This window comes from Ciconia boyciana, chromosome 1 (assembly GCF_034638445.1).
Source record: "Ciconia boyciana chromosome 1, ASM3463844v1, whole genome shotgun sequence".
Lineage (NCBI taxonomy): Eukaryota > Metazoa > Chordata > Aves > Ciconiiformes > Ciconiidae > Ciconia > Ciconia boyciana.
Genome location: NC_132934.1, coordinates 188,977,229 through 188,994,068, shown reverse-complemented (window position 1 = coordinate 188,994,068; position 16,840 = coordinate 188,977,229). Strand labels below are relative to the sequence as shown.

At 38.2% G+C, this 16,840-nt stretch overlaps 1 protein-coding gene across 4 annotated transcripts in view; it reads left to right on the top strand.

The window, feature by feature from the left end:
- Nucleotides 1-15,459, top strand: part of LOC140646379 (RCC1 and BTB domain-containing protein 2) — a 36,713-nt gene extending 21,254 nt beyond the window's left edge. For 3 of the 4 annotated variants that reach the window (XM_072850218.1, XM_072850219.1, XM_072850217.1), the window contains 4 exons: nucleotides 3,863-3,989; nucleotides 7,077-7,213; nucleotides 7,833-7,963; nucleotides 11,602-15,459. In XM_072850218.1, the coding sequence (XP_072706319.1) occupies nucleotides 3,863-3,989; nucleotides 7,077-7,213; nucleotides 7,833-7,963; nucleotides 11,602-11,742 (536 nt within the window). In that variant the 3' untranslated portion in view covers nucleotides 11,743-15,459. Of the gene's footprint in view, nucleotides 1-3,862; nucleotides 3,990-7,076; nucleotides 7,214-7,832; nucleotides 7,964-10,867; nucleotides 11,572-11,601 lie in introns of those variants that run through there. The other variant, XM_072850221.1, reaches the window with a different exon arrangement.
- Nucleotides 15,460-16,840: the final 1,381 nt, after the last annotated feature.

Genomic DNA, 16,840 nt, shown 5'->3' with positions numbered 1-16,840 from the left:
TGTGTAACCACTGAATGTTACTGTACAACGACCACGAGTGGAGAAGCTGAGTTTGAATTTGGAGACTTGAGGGAGCCGTGCAGAATATTTAGGAACCCTGAAGCTTTCTTTGATGTGCTTAAGTAGACTACTAAGAATGAGGGAGGCAAATTCCCATGTTCAGAATTGGCCACAGGTACTTAGAGTCTCATCACAAGTGATCATGACCTGGGCTTCTGAAGAGACAAGTTGCTGGATCTCAGATATTTGATTAACATTAAGGTCTGTCTTGCTGACCTTGACTAGAAAGAGTTAAGCATATAGCATTGTTTAACAGAAGGTTCATTCTTCAGCTACAAATTCAATCCCATATTGGTTGCTAATAAAGTTACTGGCTTTGCTGACCTAATCAGAGATGAGACTCTTGGGGTTGTCTGTAGGTGTCATTTGGGATCTTAAGCTAAAAGCTAGAATGCCTCAATTGGTTAATTTGTAATTTGAACTGTATTGAGTCCATCATGCTTCCATTCCATTTCTGTACTGCCTTTGTAATTGCTTTTGTGTTGCTGTATGCCTTTGTCTGACAATTGTAGAACACTTTTTGCTCCCTCGGTGCCTTCTGGATGCCAAGGTAAGGAGATTATGTTAATAGTACTCCTATTTCAGCTTTCAGAGAGTAGGGGATTAAATAGACAATCCTGTTCTCAGGGAACTGCTTTGCCAAAATTCATGTTTTAGGGCACAGTCCAAAGACCCCCATTTGCTCTAGGCTGAGGCAGTTGTGCTTTCTAGGGTGGCTTGTTCAGAACTGTAAGATATATGCTTAATTCCTGTGGAAATTCTTAATATTCTTAATATTTTCCTACTACTAATTAGATGTAAATTGTGTTACTGCACTAAAATCCCAGGCAATGAGGTGGTTCATTCCATGTAGATAATGTGTTTGTCAGTTGTAAGTTCTACACAAAAGTATCTGTAGTATGTTCAGATTTTTCTTCCATAAGAATCAGTTATTTTATGAAGGAAATGGGACATTACTAGTATATGTAGCTTAATCATAAATTCAGTTATATGTATCTTCTTATATACATTAGCAGGGTTCTGGGGCTCTTCAGCTTCCATTTCTTCTTGCTCAGTTAAAATATTATTTCATGCTATCAGAATTTCCCCTCCGCTTCTTCTCTTGCCTTTTCTTCTCAGTTTAGAGCAGGGTATTGAGGAATTTTTCATAGAGTGCAGGAAGGCAAGAAGCAAAAACTGCCTCTTTCCTTATTTCCTTCCTCAAGGAGAAGACAATGCTTGAGTGAGACTGAAACTGCCTGTTACAGTTTTTCAGTGCTCCTTTCTGCCAATTCACGTTTTCTTACCTCCTTTTACAAATGCTGTTTTAGGTCAGAAATGCTGTTTTAGGTCGGCTAAAAGAGTCCTGAGTGGGATTATGTATGATTATTCATGTAATTATCAGCTTATGCTGAAGACTTGCAAGTAACCCATTTATTAATAAGCATATTGCTCATTAATACTCAGATATTCACTCTCGTTAACACAGTGTGGTTAAGACTACATTTGTAACTATTTCCCAACACATCTTTTATCACCACCTTTATTGTAACCATGAACAATACACCCAGCCTCCTTGCACTGCTTCACACCTTGGGAGCCATTTTTGACTGTAGCAGCTGCTTTTATTTTTATTTTTTGACCTTGACTTCTTGGTCCCTTTGGAAATAACGTTGCTACAGCGTTGCAACGTTGTACCAAAGCACAAGTTGAAACCTTACAGGAGGAAAAGGTTATTTTATTTTTAAACAAAACTATTTTCAGATGCACTTTCAAACCCACATTCTCATATGTGCCAAATGGTCTGTCCAGCATCCCGGCACTAAAGTGTGTATTCAGGTGGTCTCAGCAGGGTTCCTTGTGATGACACAGGATGAAGGATGCTGGCTATCAGGCCCTCATCATGTCTCCTGGATTCCTTTTAGTCAGGTGACCATGTGCTGGTTTCACATGTGCCTTTTGCACGTTCTAGGAGCTGAGAGTGACTAGTCTCTCCATTGTGTCCGACCTTGGCGAGCCATCAGGACTGACTCACTGTTGTTTGTTTCCTGATCTAAGTGTGATGAGAATCATCAGGCAGCTGCATCCTAGGATCTTAACATCTGCTGAACTAGGTGCCATGGACAGCTGCCATGCTTACAGGCCTTTTTACAGAATCTGTTGTATTTTGCTGCTTCCACACCCAGGCATTCCCCTGCATTTCGTGTTCGTGGCAGTTCTAACATTTCTATTACAATTCTTAGAACTGACTGCTAAGGAGTTTTCTTGGCTTTGTGCCTTGTGAACTGCCTCTTAATTTCCTTCCTCTGGTTGCCCCTTCACTTGCTGTAACAAATAAAAGCACCTATTTTCCCTCTAAGAATTTCATAACTGAACCGCACTATATTCAGCTTACCTCTGCTGGCTGTAGAAGTCATCTGGAGATGCATATTGATGGACATCTGAATTGCTGGTTACCTTGGAAGATAGGCTTCACAACAGAATAGTGCAGGATTCTTTGAACTATTACAGTAGAGCTTCAGCTTTGCTTCAGTTAAAATCATTATACTTATGCAGATAGCAGAGGTCTGAATAAATAAACCACATTGTACAAAATAAGAACTAAGAAAGTATTTTACCGTATCATTATTTCAAAATATCATTTATTACATTGGCTTCCCCCCCAATCCTTTTACCTGTAATCCAACGCACATTGATAATTATTGCCCTAATTGGGTATACTTGAACGTAAGTGACATCCTCTAAATGAAATGGAAAACAATTGTGCTAAACAAGGTGTAACAGTATCAAACTGTGTGTATTAAGTTTTTTCTAGAGTTTGTGGTGAAGGTTGTTCCATTTCCAGCAGAATACTATTCTTATTTCTAGCTTGGTAGGTTACAGTACCTAGCATTTATGTAATTTTCTGTAGAGAACAGCTTATTACTGACCCACAAAATTTGTATAAACCCATAATGTCTATTTATATGGTAAGAAGACAAAATGTTTTCTGGGTTAAAAATGAGGTTTTGGGGGTTTAATTATTTAGTAGTATTAAAGAAGATAGTTCTCTGAGGCTACCAAATATGATGGAGATTTGGAAACAGTTCAGGAGATAAAAATTTGCATGCAGACAATGGATGAATTTTCAAGGCTGTCTGGTAACTTTATAATGCAAGTGTCACGTGCACAGTGGGATGTACATACATATGACACAAACAGGAATATGCGGACATTCACACAGAGTGCTTCTAACACCGTAAGTCTGGGGAAAACACTTTTTGAATAGACTTGTAACTGTTGGTATTCACCTTTAGGGATATTGTACTGGGCAGTTTCACTGCAACCAATATGTTGGTTAGGTAATAGCTTTATTTCTGCTGTAAGATAATGTCTCCTCATGGGAGTATTCTAGAAAATCTTATTGTGATTTTTATTGACCTTTTGGGTGTCTTACAATAACTAACACTTTTCCTTTAGAATAATTTACCCAGTAATGACTGCTAGCATTTGCTATCAGATGCAGCATTAAACTTCTGAGACTATGTTAATTTTTTTTTTCTGGCCTTATATAGATGACTTAGAGGAGTGGCACTTATTTTTTTTAATAGGGATATTTGTTTGGAGTAGGAAACTAGTAAGGACTGAAGAAAGCCGCCCTTTTTTTTCTTTTCTGGGAGTTCATACTGAACACATAGTCTGCTGGGTTTTTTTACTAGCCTTAAAGAGATGTTGTATTTATTAAGAGCGTTAATTTTTTTTTTTTTTTTTGCTGACAGATACCCAGGATGTTATCATGAGAGATGCTTGTATTACTTACTATTAATTCCCCTTTTTATTCTAGAGCCTGATGACCATCTAACAGTAGCCCAGTCACTAAAGAAGGAATTTGATAACCCTGAAACTGCAGACCTGAAGTTTCTAGTGGATGGAAAATACATTCATGTTCATAAAGTTCTTCTCAAAATTAGGTAAGGCACAAACTGTATAGTTTAATATAAACTAAACTGTATAGTGTAGTCCACCGTGCTGAGTAATTACTGCCCAAAATTCTTGAATTACTGTTACAAACTCCCTTTTCCCTCAGCCATGGGATTCACCTGCTATTCTTCATTGTTACTCTCTTTTCCTCATTTCGTCGCTGCTTGGAATTACCAAACATGCTGCTTACTATCAGCCTTTTCATTACTTTCCTCCATCTGACCTGTATCCTCCTTCGTGCTACCTAAACGGCTTTGACCCTGATGTCTAATAACCTTTTCCTGCTGAGGAAAAGGCTCACTTCTTTCTGCTGTCTGCCCAGTAGTTTGAATCAGTTTTTCCTCCTTTATATGCTTGGTTTCCTCCACTGGAATGATTTGAGGGGTTTGTGTTTATTCTTGCCTTTCTTTCTTTCCTTCCACAGGACCCTTCAGTTGTTTCAGCAACTTCTGTAGATGCTCTTCAGATTATCTTTTTTTTCCTTTTTTGTCAGATTTCTTATCCTACTTGTTTTAAACCTTATCAGTGAATTTGAATTTTAAGCTGGCTTCTCTTTTTGTTTTTATAGTTTTTTGCAAGTTAACACCACTTTACAGTGAGATTTGACATATGCAGATCTACAGAGTAACACATTGTTATTAACGTGCAGAGATTAGTTTGTTACTGCTGATGCAGTTTCTACTAGGATATTCTAGAGACACTGCTTTAGATCTCTTCTGTCTTGCTAACTGCTTCTGCTCCATCCTCCTCATTGTTACAACAGTTTTTTCTCTTTGCTATTTTCTTTCTCAAAATGCTTGGCTATCTCATCCGGCTTATCACCACTTTCGTCTTCCTACTTTTGCTCCTGAGTCCCATTAGTGATTTCTTGTATATTACTGCATAAAATTAAAGTTCCTTGTTAATTCTTGCCTGCCCTTTTTGGGGTATTTTCTGCTCTCCTCTTACTACTCTAATTACCTGTATTACTATTTTCTTCCCTTTACTGGTTTAATTACTTGTACATTACACTTGTGCCTATAGTCCACCCTCTTTGTTTGGAATGCCACGTGTCCTTCATCAGGTACACAAGATTTGAAGTGGTATCCCCAAAATGTTTCTGAGGTTCTTTTTCCTGAATCAGACTATATGTAACTTTTCCTTATTTCTTTTTTCTTGCACTACTTTTCTCAGATTAGATGGCATTCTGGGAACGAAACATGTCTAATTCTAAAATGGATTTAAATGTATGGCATTAACAAAATAATATGCAGGAATAATAAATCATCGGGCAGAGTCTGTAGAATTAATATTTTCTTTAAGCCTTATAGTCTCATGATGCAACTGGATCAGAGGATAATGTATTTAACATGGCATTTTGCAGCTTTCAGCCTGTTCTAGAGCTTTTTCATAAATGCAGTGCTGGTAAAAGTTCCTGTTCATTATGCAGTTGCTTCTTTACCACTTAGGAATACTCTTTTCCATCTTGTTATATGCCTATTGTTGAACTAGAACATGGTGGTGGTGGTTACTAGCTTGCAATGGTGGTGAAATGGCAGGGCAATGCCCAGCTCAGTGAGAAGCTGGCCAAGCAATATACTGCCTGCAGAAACAGATACACATAGGTATGTGGGTGGGATTAGTCTGTTCCGCATTTAGCGAGCCAAACTTAGATGTCTGGTCTGTCTCTACTGAGAGGTAGAGAGAGGGAGAGGGGCACTCCAAAGGATGAGTCACTCCAAGGTACTTTGGAGACTGAAAGATGAGTACCAACTGATTTTTATTTCTTTACTTATTTATTTTTAAGGGAGCAATGTGCACCACCTTCTCTCTGACTTCTTACTGTTGTGTGGTGCCATTGGGGCAACAGACCATTCCCAAGGTCTATTCCACAGCTGGCTGGATAGCGTGGTCACCACCACTTACCATGAGGCTCAGGGAAACAAAGCAATGGGGTTTGGTCTGCCTCTTCCAATGCCAGAATGTGGTACAAGATGTGGCAGAAGCTAGATAATGACTTGTTAATTCTGTATTAATTTGACTTGATGTTTATTTATTTTATTAAAAAATAAAATAAATAAGAAAAAATTCTTTAAATAACCAGTAAAATCAAATGTGAAAAAGGTAAATTAAGTTATAAAATAAATAATTATTTTTCATTTGTGTCTAAGTTATGCTGCCTTTATGATGTAGACTTGTCCCAGTGTCATTAAAAGGAAACCAATTTACCTTTTACATTAAACTTTTGGTAAAAGAAAAGCAAATTCTGATGTGGGAGAGTTAGAAAGTAAGTAGTGTAGTATAAAAGAGTCCAATTAAATTGTGGCTGTTATAGGAAAAGTTACCTGAGGTGATGTTCATTTCCATCAGTAGAAATTTTTAAAACAAGTGTTACACAATGTTTTTAGGGAGCAGTGAGTTACAGTGAGTTGTAAGTTACTGTGAACTGTAAGTTGCAGAGTACAGTTATCAAAGGCAGTGCTTTTTCCTTGTTTGTATCTTGTCCATCACAAAAGTATTCAGACTTACAAGAAAAAGGTGATGAAATATCTGGGTGAGCGTGTCTTCACTTTAAATATTTTAATCCCTGAGTATAATGATTAAATCTAATGCTAAATTGTGTATGGACTCTGACACTGGGATAAATGTTATCTAAAATATTAATAATTTCCCTCCTCACTAGGTCATGTTGGAGAAAGCATGTTGAAATGTGAGAATTGTCTAACTTAATTGTAGTCTTTATCTGTTATAAGCAAGGCAATAAAATTCGTAGTTAACATATAAAGTATTTAAGAAAATGACAGCAAAAACACATCCTTAAAGCTATTGTAAGTAGAAGTGGAGCCTACTATAAAATATTAATAACAGAAATAAAGGAAAAATCTGAATTATATTTATAAGGCTTATAAACTTTATAAGGCTTATAAGAAATTAACGTGTTCAAACCACAAAATCATGTAGCTAGAGTTTATGGTTGTGTATTTAGTCTGTTATGACTGATTTATTTTTTTTTTTACCAATTTCTTGCTGCAGAAGCTTTCTAAGCTTCTTTCAAGCTTAACTCCTTACAGTATACAATCTTTGTTCATGTTTTGTAGGTGTGAACATTTTCGTTCCATCCTGAATAATGATGATGAAATTATAGAAATGAGTGAATTTTCTTATCCTGTTTACCGAGCCTTCCTGGAATACCTGTATACAGACAACATTAGGCTCCCTCCTGAAGATGCAATAGGTATTTGCCGTAAATGGAAATAACTTTAGGTTGCTGTTTCTGAAAAGTTGGATTTGTGTGTCATAACAGAGTGAGGAAAACAGGGCTTGTTAGTTTTAGTTTTATTAGCACTTGAATCTTGGGTTTGGCAGGTATTAGGAAGATGGGATGCAGTAGCAGGAAACATGTCCAAGGAGAATGAGTGGTGGGGATGCAATAAGATCAAAGATGCAAAATGTTCAAAAAGAGCTCATTGTTTCTCATATTAAGAACTTTTTTTTTCCTTAAAAAGGCACTAATGCCGTACTAAAACTCTTCTGTTTGAGTAGCTGTGGCAATTTGATCCTGAGTGAAAAGGGAGGTGTTCCCCACATGAATTTTAGAGGATGTAAGTCACTAATTGATGCCTTGAATGAGATACAAGGCAGTGAACAAGAAGACAGAACACTTGCATAGTAATAAAAGGGTCCCTTTTTAATATGTCTTTTGAGGACCTTTAAAAGTGCACACATCATCTAGGGGGAAAAAATAGAAAAAGTCTTTGATTAATTCAGCTTAAAACAATAGCGCAATTGATTAATTTGGAAAGAACTATATATGTTTTGCACCAGGATAGTTAGAGCTGTATGAATTTTCACAGGACTGCTAGATTTGGCAACGCTGTATAGAGAAAACAGATTGAAAAAGCTTTGCCAGCAAACGATCAAACAAGGCATTTGTGAAGAGAATGCCATTGCTCTTCTTTCTGCTGCTGTCAAATATGAAGCTCAGGTAAGGAGAACTTCTCTTCAGGCAAACAGTTATTTTCTGAGAAATGAAACTGTTTAATATAAACATAACTGCATTTAGCAGATGAGGCATGATTACTGCAATTTCCCTTTCTGGCTTCCCAGACGTTTGTTTTCCCCTTTTTAAGCTATAAAAAAATGCAGTTACTAGTGTTTTCTTCCTGGCCTTCGGCCTTGCACCTGTGAGTTAGGATTCTTAATCTGCTTCCTGCCTTGTCATCTGGCACGGCATGGCATACAAATTTCTCCCTGCCATTTACGTCTCCACCTTTGGATTTTGCTTTGCCTGTTCACTTCCTGAGCTCTCCACCTGATCATTTTGTTTGCCGGTGTCTGGTACAGTCGTTCTGGTACCGCCCTTAACAGGCAGTGGGAGAATTTATGTGTAAAGTCCCTTCCTATTTACACTTGTGCTTATATCAAAAATCGACTTTCGCCATGTTGTTTACAATGAATCATGCTGACATGCAACGACTTACCTATTGTTATTCCTCTCCCCATATCCTGTCATCTGGTCTGCCCTTGGCTTTGGAAGGTTTCACTAGCACTCAACCTGTTATCAGCATTACTGGAAGCGCTTTTTTTGTAAACAGACAAATACTTTCAAAGACGTTTTCCTTTTCTGAACTTCTTAGTGCTATGCTGATTGTGGAAATAATGATGTGGTGGTTTTTATTATTCAATAAGTCTGTGTATGTGTTTTAGACTTAGCCGTTGTTATAACTGAGCATCTTAGTTGAGAAGTCCTCATCTTTCTGCTCAAGATTTCTTCTGCTTTATAAGAACGAAATCAATATAGCCAAACAGAGAAGATATTACCTATTAGAAGAGCCAAAATATGTAGCTGGTAGCAATGTTTTTTAAAAATACTTGTTTTTTGGTTTTGCCTGGCTCTGAAATGTAGGATGATGTTTTAAAGCAGGAGAGGCTAGAAGTGTAATACGATGGATTGATAAACAGTTCCAGGTATAGGAAGCAAGTAGAAAGAAGGGACTGAAACAAAAACTGAGTTAAAAATGTTGTAGTAGTCTGTGCTGTATGGAGGCAGTGTACTAGATGAGATGAATTTATGTAGGGGTTGCAAAGAGGAGGCTGGAAGTCAGTGAGTTCTGTAAATTGAAAGAGGGGATAACATCAGATTAGTAGATAATAAGATTATTAGCTGCTGGTTACAAGGCAGTTGTAACCAAGGTATCAGTAAGGGAAGGCATAAACAGCTGAGGCAAAGAGGAATTGTACTTTCAATGTGTTGGGGTGGTAGAAGCCCAGCATATCAGGGAAGACTGGACAGGAAGGGAGGACCAAATGATTTGATTCTCCAAACAGCAGAAGTTTTCATTAAAAGTTTAGTCTGGAGTTTCTCCTCTTAGAAGCTTTTCAAGAGTTTTGAACGTCTCCAGAGCAGAAGTACCTTTAGTTGACCTGTGTCAGGTGAAGTAGTTAGACTAGTTAAAGATATATTTAGGTGTATTGTGAAGGAGTAGAACTAGTCTGGACAAAGTACTGTTTTATAATGGCTGAAACACAATAAAAGGGATGGGCTAGGTGACTAAATATATGTTACACTCCTCTTCCTTCTATGATTCAGTGGTTTATTCTGTATACCTAGTGTTCTTTCAAAACATGTAATATTTTAACCTGATCACCAGATAGTGAATTGGTTCACCTGCCCCAGGCGCAGCATATGCCAAACTCAGGAGTGCGTTGTTGCTCTCCTCCCTACATCCACAGCTCAGAAAGGGATATAGTAGGACTGCTTCAGAGAAGTGCAGCAAAGACTTCTTTATCAAAGACATGCTAAGGAATCATGAAGTCAGCCAGGATCTTTTAGCATACTACATTAATATAGTAAAAATTGGTTTGAGAACCATGTGCACTGTATATCAGCACTTCAGTAGAAAACTGTCCAAAGAAGGATTATGAAAGAGGACGGATATTTTGGAAGTTTGAAAAGATAGAATGAATTCAATTTTTTGTCATTAAATGTGAACACTGCAAGTGAAAGATTACAATGCTGTGTCATCTGCCATTAACATATCAAATTAACTGAAGACTGACTTGGTACTGTATGCATCTGTTAGGATTAAAAATGCTTGAAAATATTTTGTCCTATCCTCAGAAAATACAAAGATTTGCTGCTACAAATTATTTTAAAGCATATTTTGGAATATACACTGTAGCAAATTTTAGATTAATCATCTTCTATATAACAGAATTAAAAGCCAGTATTTCTTGAAACTGCAAAATTAGTGATCAGAATTCTATGATATCTATGGTCCTCTTCATAGATCAGTACCAGAAAAGGCAGCTGCTGCTCATTTTATTTAATGTAAAAGTTTGCATATTGACTGTAAAGCAACCCAGGTTCTGGCAGTAGCATTTCAGAGGTCTGCTGAAACTTAAGCTGTCAGTGTCTTTGATCTACATTTTCCTTCTGCATTTTTTATTTCTTCTATGTTTTATATTTCTTCTTCTTCTATTCTCATTCCTTTTCTTGCCTTTCCAGCACTTTTTGATGAGAGATACAATTTACTTCTGTGCATTCTTGCTACCTTATTTCTTTTTAAAGGATATTTTATGCTGCTTGGCCTCTGTTAGAGCTTTAGGTACATCTTGACAGGGGCAATAGACTTGAAACATTCAATCTAAGGAAAAGGTTTCAAAGGGAAGTGCACAGGTATTCTGCTAAATTTCTTTCTACTATTAAGCCCTGGCTGCAGTGTTTGTGTAGTTAACATAGAATAAAACTGGCATGGATTAAGAGACCTCTTTTTGCTGTAACCCTTGAAAAGTTTATAGATTGTGGATCATACTGCCAATTTAGACTTGCCTTGCTGCTGGCTCCAGCTCTGCTTGCCACAGAAGGTAATTAATTTTCCTTCAACAGCAAGTTGTTGCATAGCAACCAGCTGAAGGGGATTGACCCAGTGCATGGAGAGAAGGATTGCCACTGTTGTGAGGAGTTTGAGTCGGCAAAATTTGCTGTGTGAAATCATGGTTGTGTAGCCTAATGGCTTGTACCTATCCTGTGCCAAACATCTGAACATCATGCTACAGCAAGACCAGAAGACAGAACCATTTTTGCTATCTAGGAATCCCAGTTCCTAGATAGGGACACAAAATTCCTAGGGTCACCATGAAAGACACATGTATCCTAACATCCAGTTTGTATTCAGCGAGCATCATCGAATATTACATCATATTTTGCTTTTATTTTCAGCAAGACTAGGATATCTGCTGTTTTTCACAGGACCATTACTGAATTCAGTGCAGGGAGGAAAAGAAAGGAGTTACTGATGCTCTAGTAGTTGTAGTCCAGTGGGGAAAGTTGATGGGTTCACTTATTAATAACTTTTCTAATGAGCTCAGTAAATGTGATGGAGTTCTGGAGTCCATTTAGGTAGCTACTCCTCTTTTCTTGGAGGGGGTTTATTGAATTTACGAACAAATTTCACCCTGTCATTTGTGATCTAATCAAACTGATCAGAAAAGGGGTTGGTAATGTGAACAATCATGTGGTGTATTCTCTGCTAATTAAATGACAGATTTTAAACAGAAAAATAATACTAATATTTTTGTTCTCAGTCATTCATATTACAAATGACATGAATTTGTTCCTAGGACTTGGAAGAATTTTGCTTCAGATTTTGCATAAACCATTTAACTGTTGTTACACAAACTCAAGGCTTTGCAGAAATGGACCACGACCTCCTGAAAAACTTCATTAGCAAAGCAAGCAGAGTGGGAGCATTCCGAAACTGAGGTCTGACTACCACCAAGCTGAAGAGCATGTCCTCTTCCCTCCTGGAAATACTTCTCCTTTGGAGAACTTATCCATGGTCAGAATGTGCAAAGGTTTGGAACAAAAGACTCTGTGTCCATCAGCTTAGGAAATGTGTAAAAGTCTGCTAACATGTAGGTTTTGTGAAGATGGCTACGGCGTAGATGTGTGGTGAGAGTTCATTGCCAAGTCAGAATTTAACAACAAAAATCTAATGCAGTAATGACCCTCTCCTACTCAAAGTCAAGCAAACTAAGCTATCCTTATCTTGTCTGTTTTGAGGTTTTTTCTTTTTTTTTAAACAATCTGCATTTGGATTTTATGGGACAGTGACCTGTTTGCTGCTAAAACTTTCATAGTATACTTTTATCACCAAATTAAGTTAATATGCCATAGTGGGCTTCTTTTTTGCCTGGTTTATCATCTGGTGAAGATACAAACTTGTTTTTCTGAACATATGATAAAGTAATATAAATTCTTTAGGATGAGAGGCTTTCTGATTGGTAGGAGGATATGTCTCACTTGGTGTTTATTTGGAGTGTAAATACGTAAGCCATAAAGAGCTTCAGCTGGATATTACAGTTTTGAGTTCCTGGCACTTATGTCCATTGTTCTAGACACAATGAAAAGAATCTTCCTTTCCATTACACCAAGCACATTCCCTGGCACCCCAGTGGGCCAGGAAGCATTCACAGTATTTGTCTGGATGTGAATTATTGTGCTGTGTGTTTTGGTACTGAGAAACTCATCTGGTTGCTTGTTGCGCAGAAGAAGAAACCCAAACAAAATATCAAGGAAAGGGAAGTTCCACTTAAGGTTTGCTTATTCCTGTCTTACTATCTATCCCAAGATAGATAATCTTAAGAAAAATGGGGGAAAGAGTAGTTTTGAAGTGATAAAATGGGTCTTACAATTCAATCGTAAGAGTGAAACTCACATTATTTTCCACATGGCAATAAAGACACCTCGTCCGAATACATTGCTTCAGGTTCTCCTTTGGTCAGTGCTGTGAGGTGACTGTACCACTTACTTACCTTACATGCCTGTTTTAGGTGAGAGGAGTTGCCCTTTAGACATGCCTCTCTCATCACCTGATCATTGAGGGGACCAGATGGCCAAGGTAGAGTAGATGCTTAATTTCTAACTGACTAAAGTGAGTTAAGATGAAAACCCACCCAGTGTTGCATGGAGGGAGGTTTGCCCCGTTACTTCATGATGCTGAGCTCATGAAGCATATACTTGAATTTTCTAATAGGCAACTGTGAATTTACCCTGAGAAATTATTTTTCTTAAAATTTTGACGTGAGGAAGTGGCTTTAAGTGCCTTTTGTAGTATTTTACAAATGGAGAAGGCAAGAAGCTGGATGACCAGGCTCAGTACACCAATATAGTCATACAACCTTCCTTCAGATCCTTGCTGTGCCACAGAATCTTTTGATTACTTTTTCTAATCCTTAAATGTGTTTTCTAAGAATCTAATTCCCTTAAATAATCACAGCCTCATTTCCTAAGTAGAAATAACTGTTCTTTATTATATTGGAGGATCATTTCTCAAACAATCCTGTTCCTTGAGGAGGAGGAAAAGGAGAAGCACATCCTCAGAGAAGTAGTGAGTAGTGCCTATCTTCACATCAGTCCCTGTGGGTGTGAGTGGAAGGGTGAGGCATGCAGACAGCAGAATTTACTTAGGAAGAGGGCCATAAGCAAATTATTTTGGAAAATGCTGTGGTAAAAAATTACTTGTGTTTAAGACATTTGCCTCAGACTCTCACTAGAAATACATTGGATCATCTACTGCTAACAAACGTGTTCTGCCAGCCCCTCAGTAATGAGTACAACTTCCTCCAGCAGCATAAGTCCATACTTCAGCAGCTGTGTCAGTATTTTGTATTCAAATAGAACTGGTCAAAAAACTTTCCAGTACATAATGCAGTTTCATCAAAACCACAGCTTCCCTGGGGGACAAGATCAGTTTTGATAAGTTTGTGTTGAAAAGCACGTGACCCGGGCACACAGATAGAGGTTAATGCAGACAATAAAAAAATATGATGGTAGGGCACAACTTTACTGCAAACCTCACATGATATAGCCCAGCACTAATCATACCAAAGCATAGCCACAAGGCAATTCTATGTTAAGTCAAGGCTGGGTAATTCCAGATGTTTTGGTTAAGCCAGGGATGGCTGGAGTGACATCTGCCCCTTTCAGTCCTGGGCTCAAGAACTGACACATTCACCTGCCAGCATTTTCTTAGCCATAGCAGCACACAGGAAGAGGGTGTACTGTCACAGCCCAGCCTTTGCGTAGCAGCTTGTACTGGATCCGGCCCCACATGTGCAGCATTGCACTGGCACGCAGCCAGCCTCACTAGGAAATGGAACCAGCTGGGTATCTGTGCCTCTTGTAATGGCCTTTCTGTCATCCCGGCCTTCCCAAGAAATGTATTCTAACAGGTCTCTGCAAATGTTTCTGTTGTTTTACTTAAAGACAAACCAAAACTGTAAATGTGAAATGATTGTTTTTAACTCGATGTCTGATCAGAAATAGTCTCTGCTCAATGAAGAGCCTGATTCCCTGGAGACACCACTCCATGGAGCGATAGCACTGGAGCATGGTACCACTCTCCCAAGCTGGCTCAAGTTCCTAACGCAGTAGTTCAAGCACTACTGTAGTCAAAATGGCATGTTTTCTTAGCAAGGCATTTTTGGCTCAATATAACCAGTAGTGCCATTTTAAAAAAAAAATTTATTTCCTTCCTGCTCATAATTTCCAACCTACTGTATGCATTAAAGCCTAGTTGCAATTTCAGAGTAATTGACAAAGCCTGTTAATTTGAGAAAAAGCATCTCTGGACTGAATGAGCGCAGTTCTAAAGATCAGTGTGTCAGTGTTGGCTTTTATTCACGCACTATGTATCATCTGACTTGGATGTGATAGCATTACATGCATAGGGACATCTATTTATTTAACTTTTTTAACTTTCATTTGCATGCACTTTCCTTGGCACTTAAAGGTCAATGTTTAAAAAAACATACTGGCTTAGGTGGTTAAATGTTGATGCGTGTATATAAATATGTGCTTGAAACCCAATCATGGGACATTTAGAAGAAATTAGGGATGCGTTTTACCAGTGTGAGATGGTCTGCAACAAACATGTTTGTGGATCTTGCAGGTTAAATACTTCATGAAGTGTTTAAATATGTAAGTATCATTCTGTTTTAGGACACCACAGACAAAAGGGTATTTGCTAAAAAGTGGAAATAAGGTCAAGCATAAACTGTATCTGGGGTTTAAATAAAGCAGGATGTTCCACTTTGCAGAAAGGGAACCAGGTGGATAACTTTCTGAATCAAATGGAATTTGAAAGAAAAAGAAATGACAGGGATAGGGTCATTTAAAGGTTCGCTTAAGTTACTGAAGCAAAGAGCCAGCATTGCATTGTCATCTTGTACCCACCTCTAGAGTTGTATTACAATGCCTGGTAACTATGTAAACTGCTGGTTTTATATGATCTGAACAATTTCCATAGGCTTTCCTTGTAAAGCAAAGCATTGAAGAGAGACAGGACTCAGTGGCTACCACCTAATGATGTAGAAGGTTTACAGCCTGAACATAAAATTATGTTTTGATTTCTTGTTTCTTTATAAACTTGCCTGGTTTTAGTAGACCATTAATAAAAATGCTATAATATTTAAAAAGTATGAGTGGGATTTCTTCCTTTCTTTTCAGTAAAAGTAAAGAAAGTCTGACACGTGTAAACTGAGTTGACTATGTAGTTAGTAGTGTGGGAAAAAAAGAAATAAAACAGAGATAGTATTTCAGAGTGGTATTTTAAAGACTGTGTTCTTCAAGAAATAACCGCTACCAGATAAAGTATTTGTAAGCAGAATGGAAACTGCACCTGCAAAAAAAGAGCTGGAGAATTTGTGTAAGTGTGTTTCCACCTTTCAAAGGAATTAATACCCTAGTAACTTATGATTCATAAAACTGTCCTCAAAACACCAAGAATTGTTTCTGAAGCAAATGTACATTATGACCAGCTTATCTGTTACATTTTAAAATATTTCAGCTTGTACTTTGCACCAGTATCACACAGCCATAATCTTCTCCAGCTGTTTCACATTTGACACAGGTATCTTCCTGCAGCCACTCCTGTACCTGAAAACACGCAGGTTACACATTCTGCAACATGTAAGAACAAACAGCGTTTGGAAACAGGGGACAGCAGCTAGAGATTAAGGTATAAAACTGCAAATAAAGAACTGCAACGAAAGAGGCTGGGAGTCAGTTCATCCATCTTGAGATGGCTACACAGCTAAGCCAATCGATGAAATTCCCCTTAGCGTCAATGGAGAGAAACAGGCCTCCCTGAGCTGCATTTCACACGGCCTCATTTTACATGTACAGCTTAGGCTGAGACAAGTTTTCTCCACAAATGATTAGAAGAGTTTGATCAGTGGTGCAATCCTTACCATTAGGCACCTGAAACCCCCATCCCATTTTCTGTCCAACTCTTCTGCTCTGAATTCTGATTGTCTTTTTTCCTGAAACAGTTTCCATGTTCTATCCCATTTTGAATACAACTAGGTCTCGCTATAAGAAAGGTACTCTCAAACACAATAAGATTTCCAAATCTGATAAAAAGCCATTAGTTTCAATACACATTTATTTGTATATGTGCCTGCTTAAAAATAAGACTCCGAAAATGTGTTTTCAGAGGGGGCAGGGACTGGCAAGTGAGTCAGTGCACTTTGTGCTTTAAGTGTTGTCATGAACAACGATGCTATAAATAGCACTGCAAGTTCAGCAAAGTTATGAGTCACAAGGCACCTATGGACTCCAATAAAGCCACGACAGGCAGCCTGCGAAGCTGACGTGCCTACAGGCAGATACCCAGCCCAGAAAGCCGTGGTGGCTTACACTGGAGTTTTGACATCCTGGGCCGTCTTCAGCAGCTCCGAAAGCAAAGAATTGATTATAAAAAGCAGGGTGGTAAAATGGTGGGGATGCTTCTAAATGCGAATGCCAACTTCTCTGAAGGACTGCCTCAAGCACCTCTACAAGGGCCGTGACAGTGAC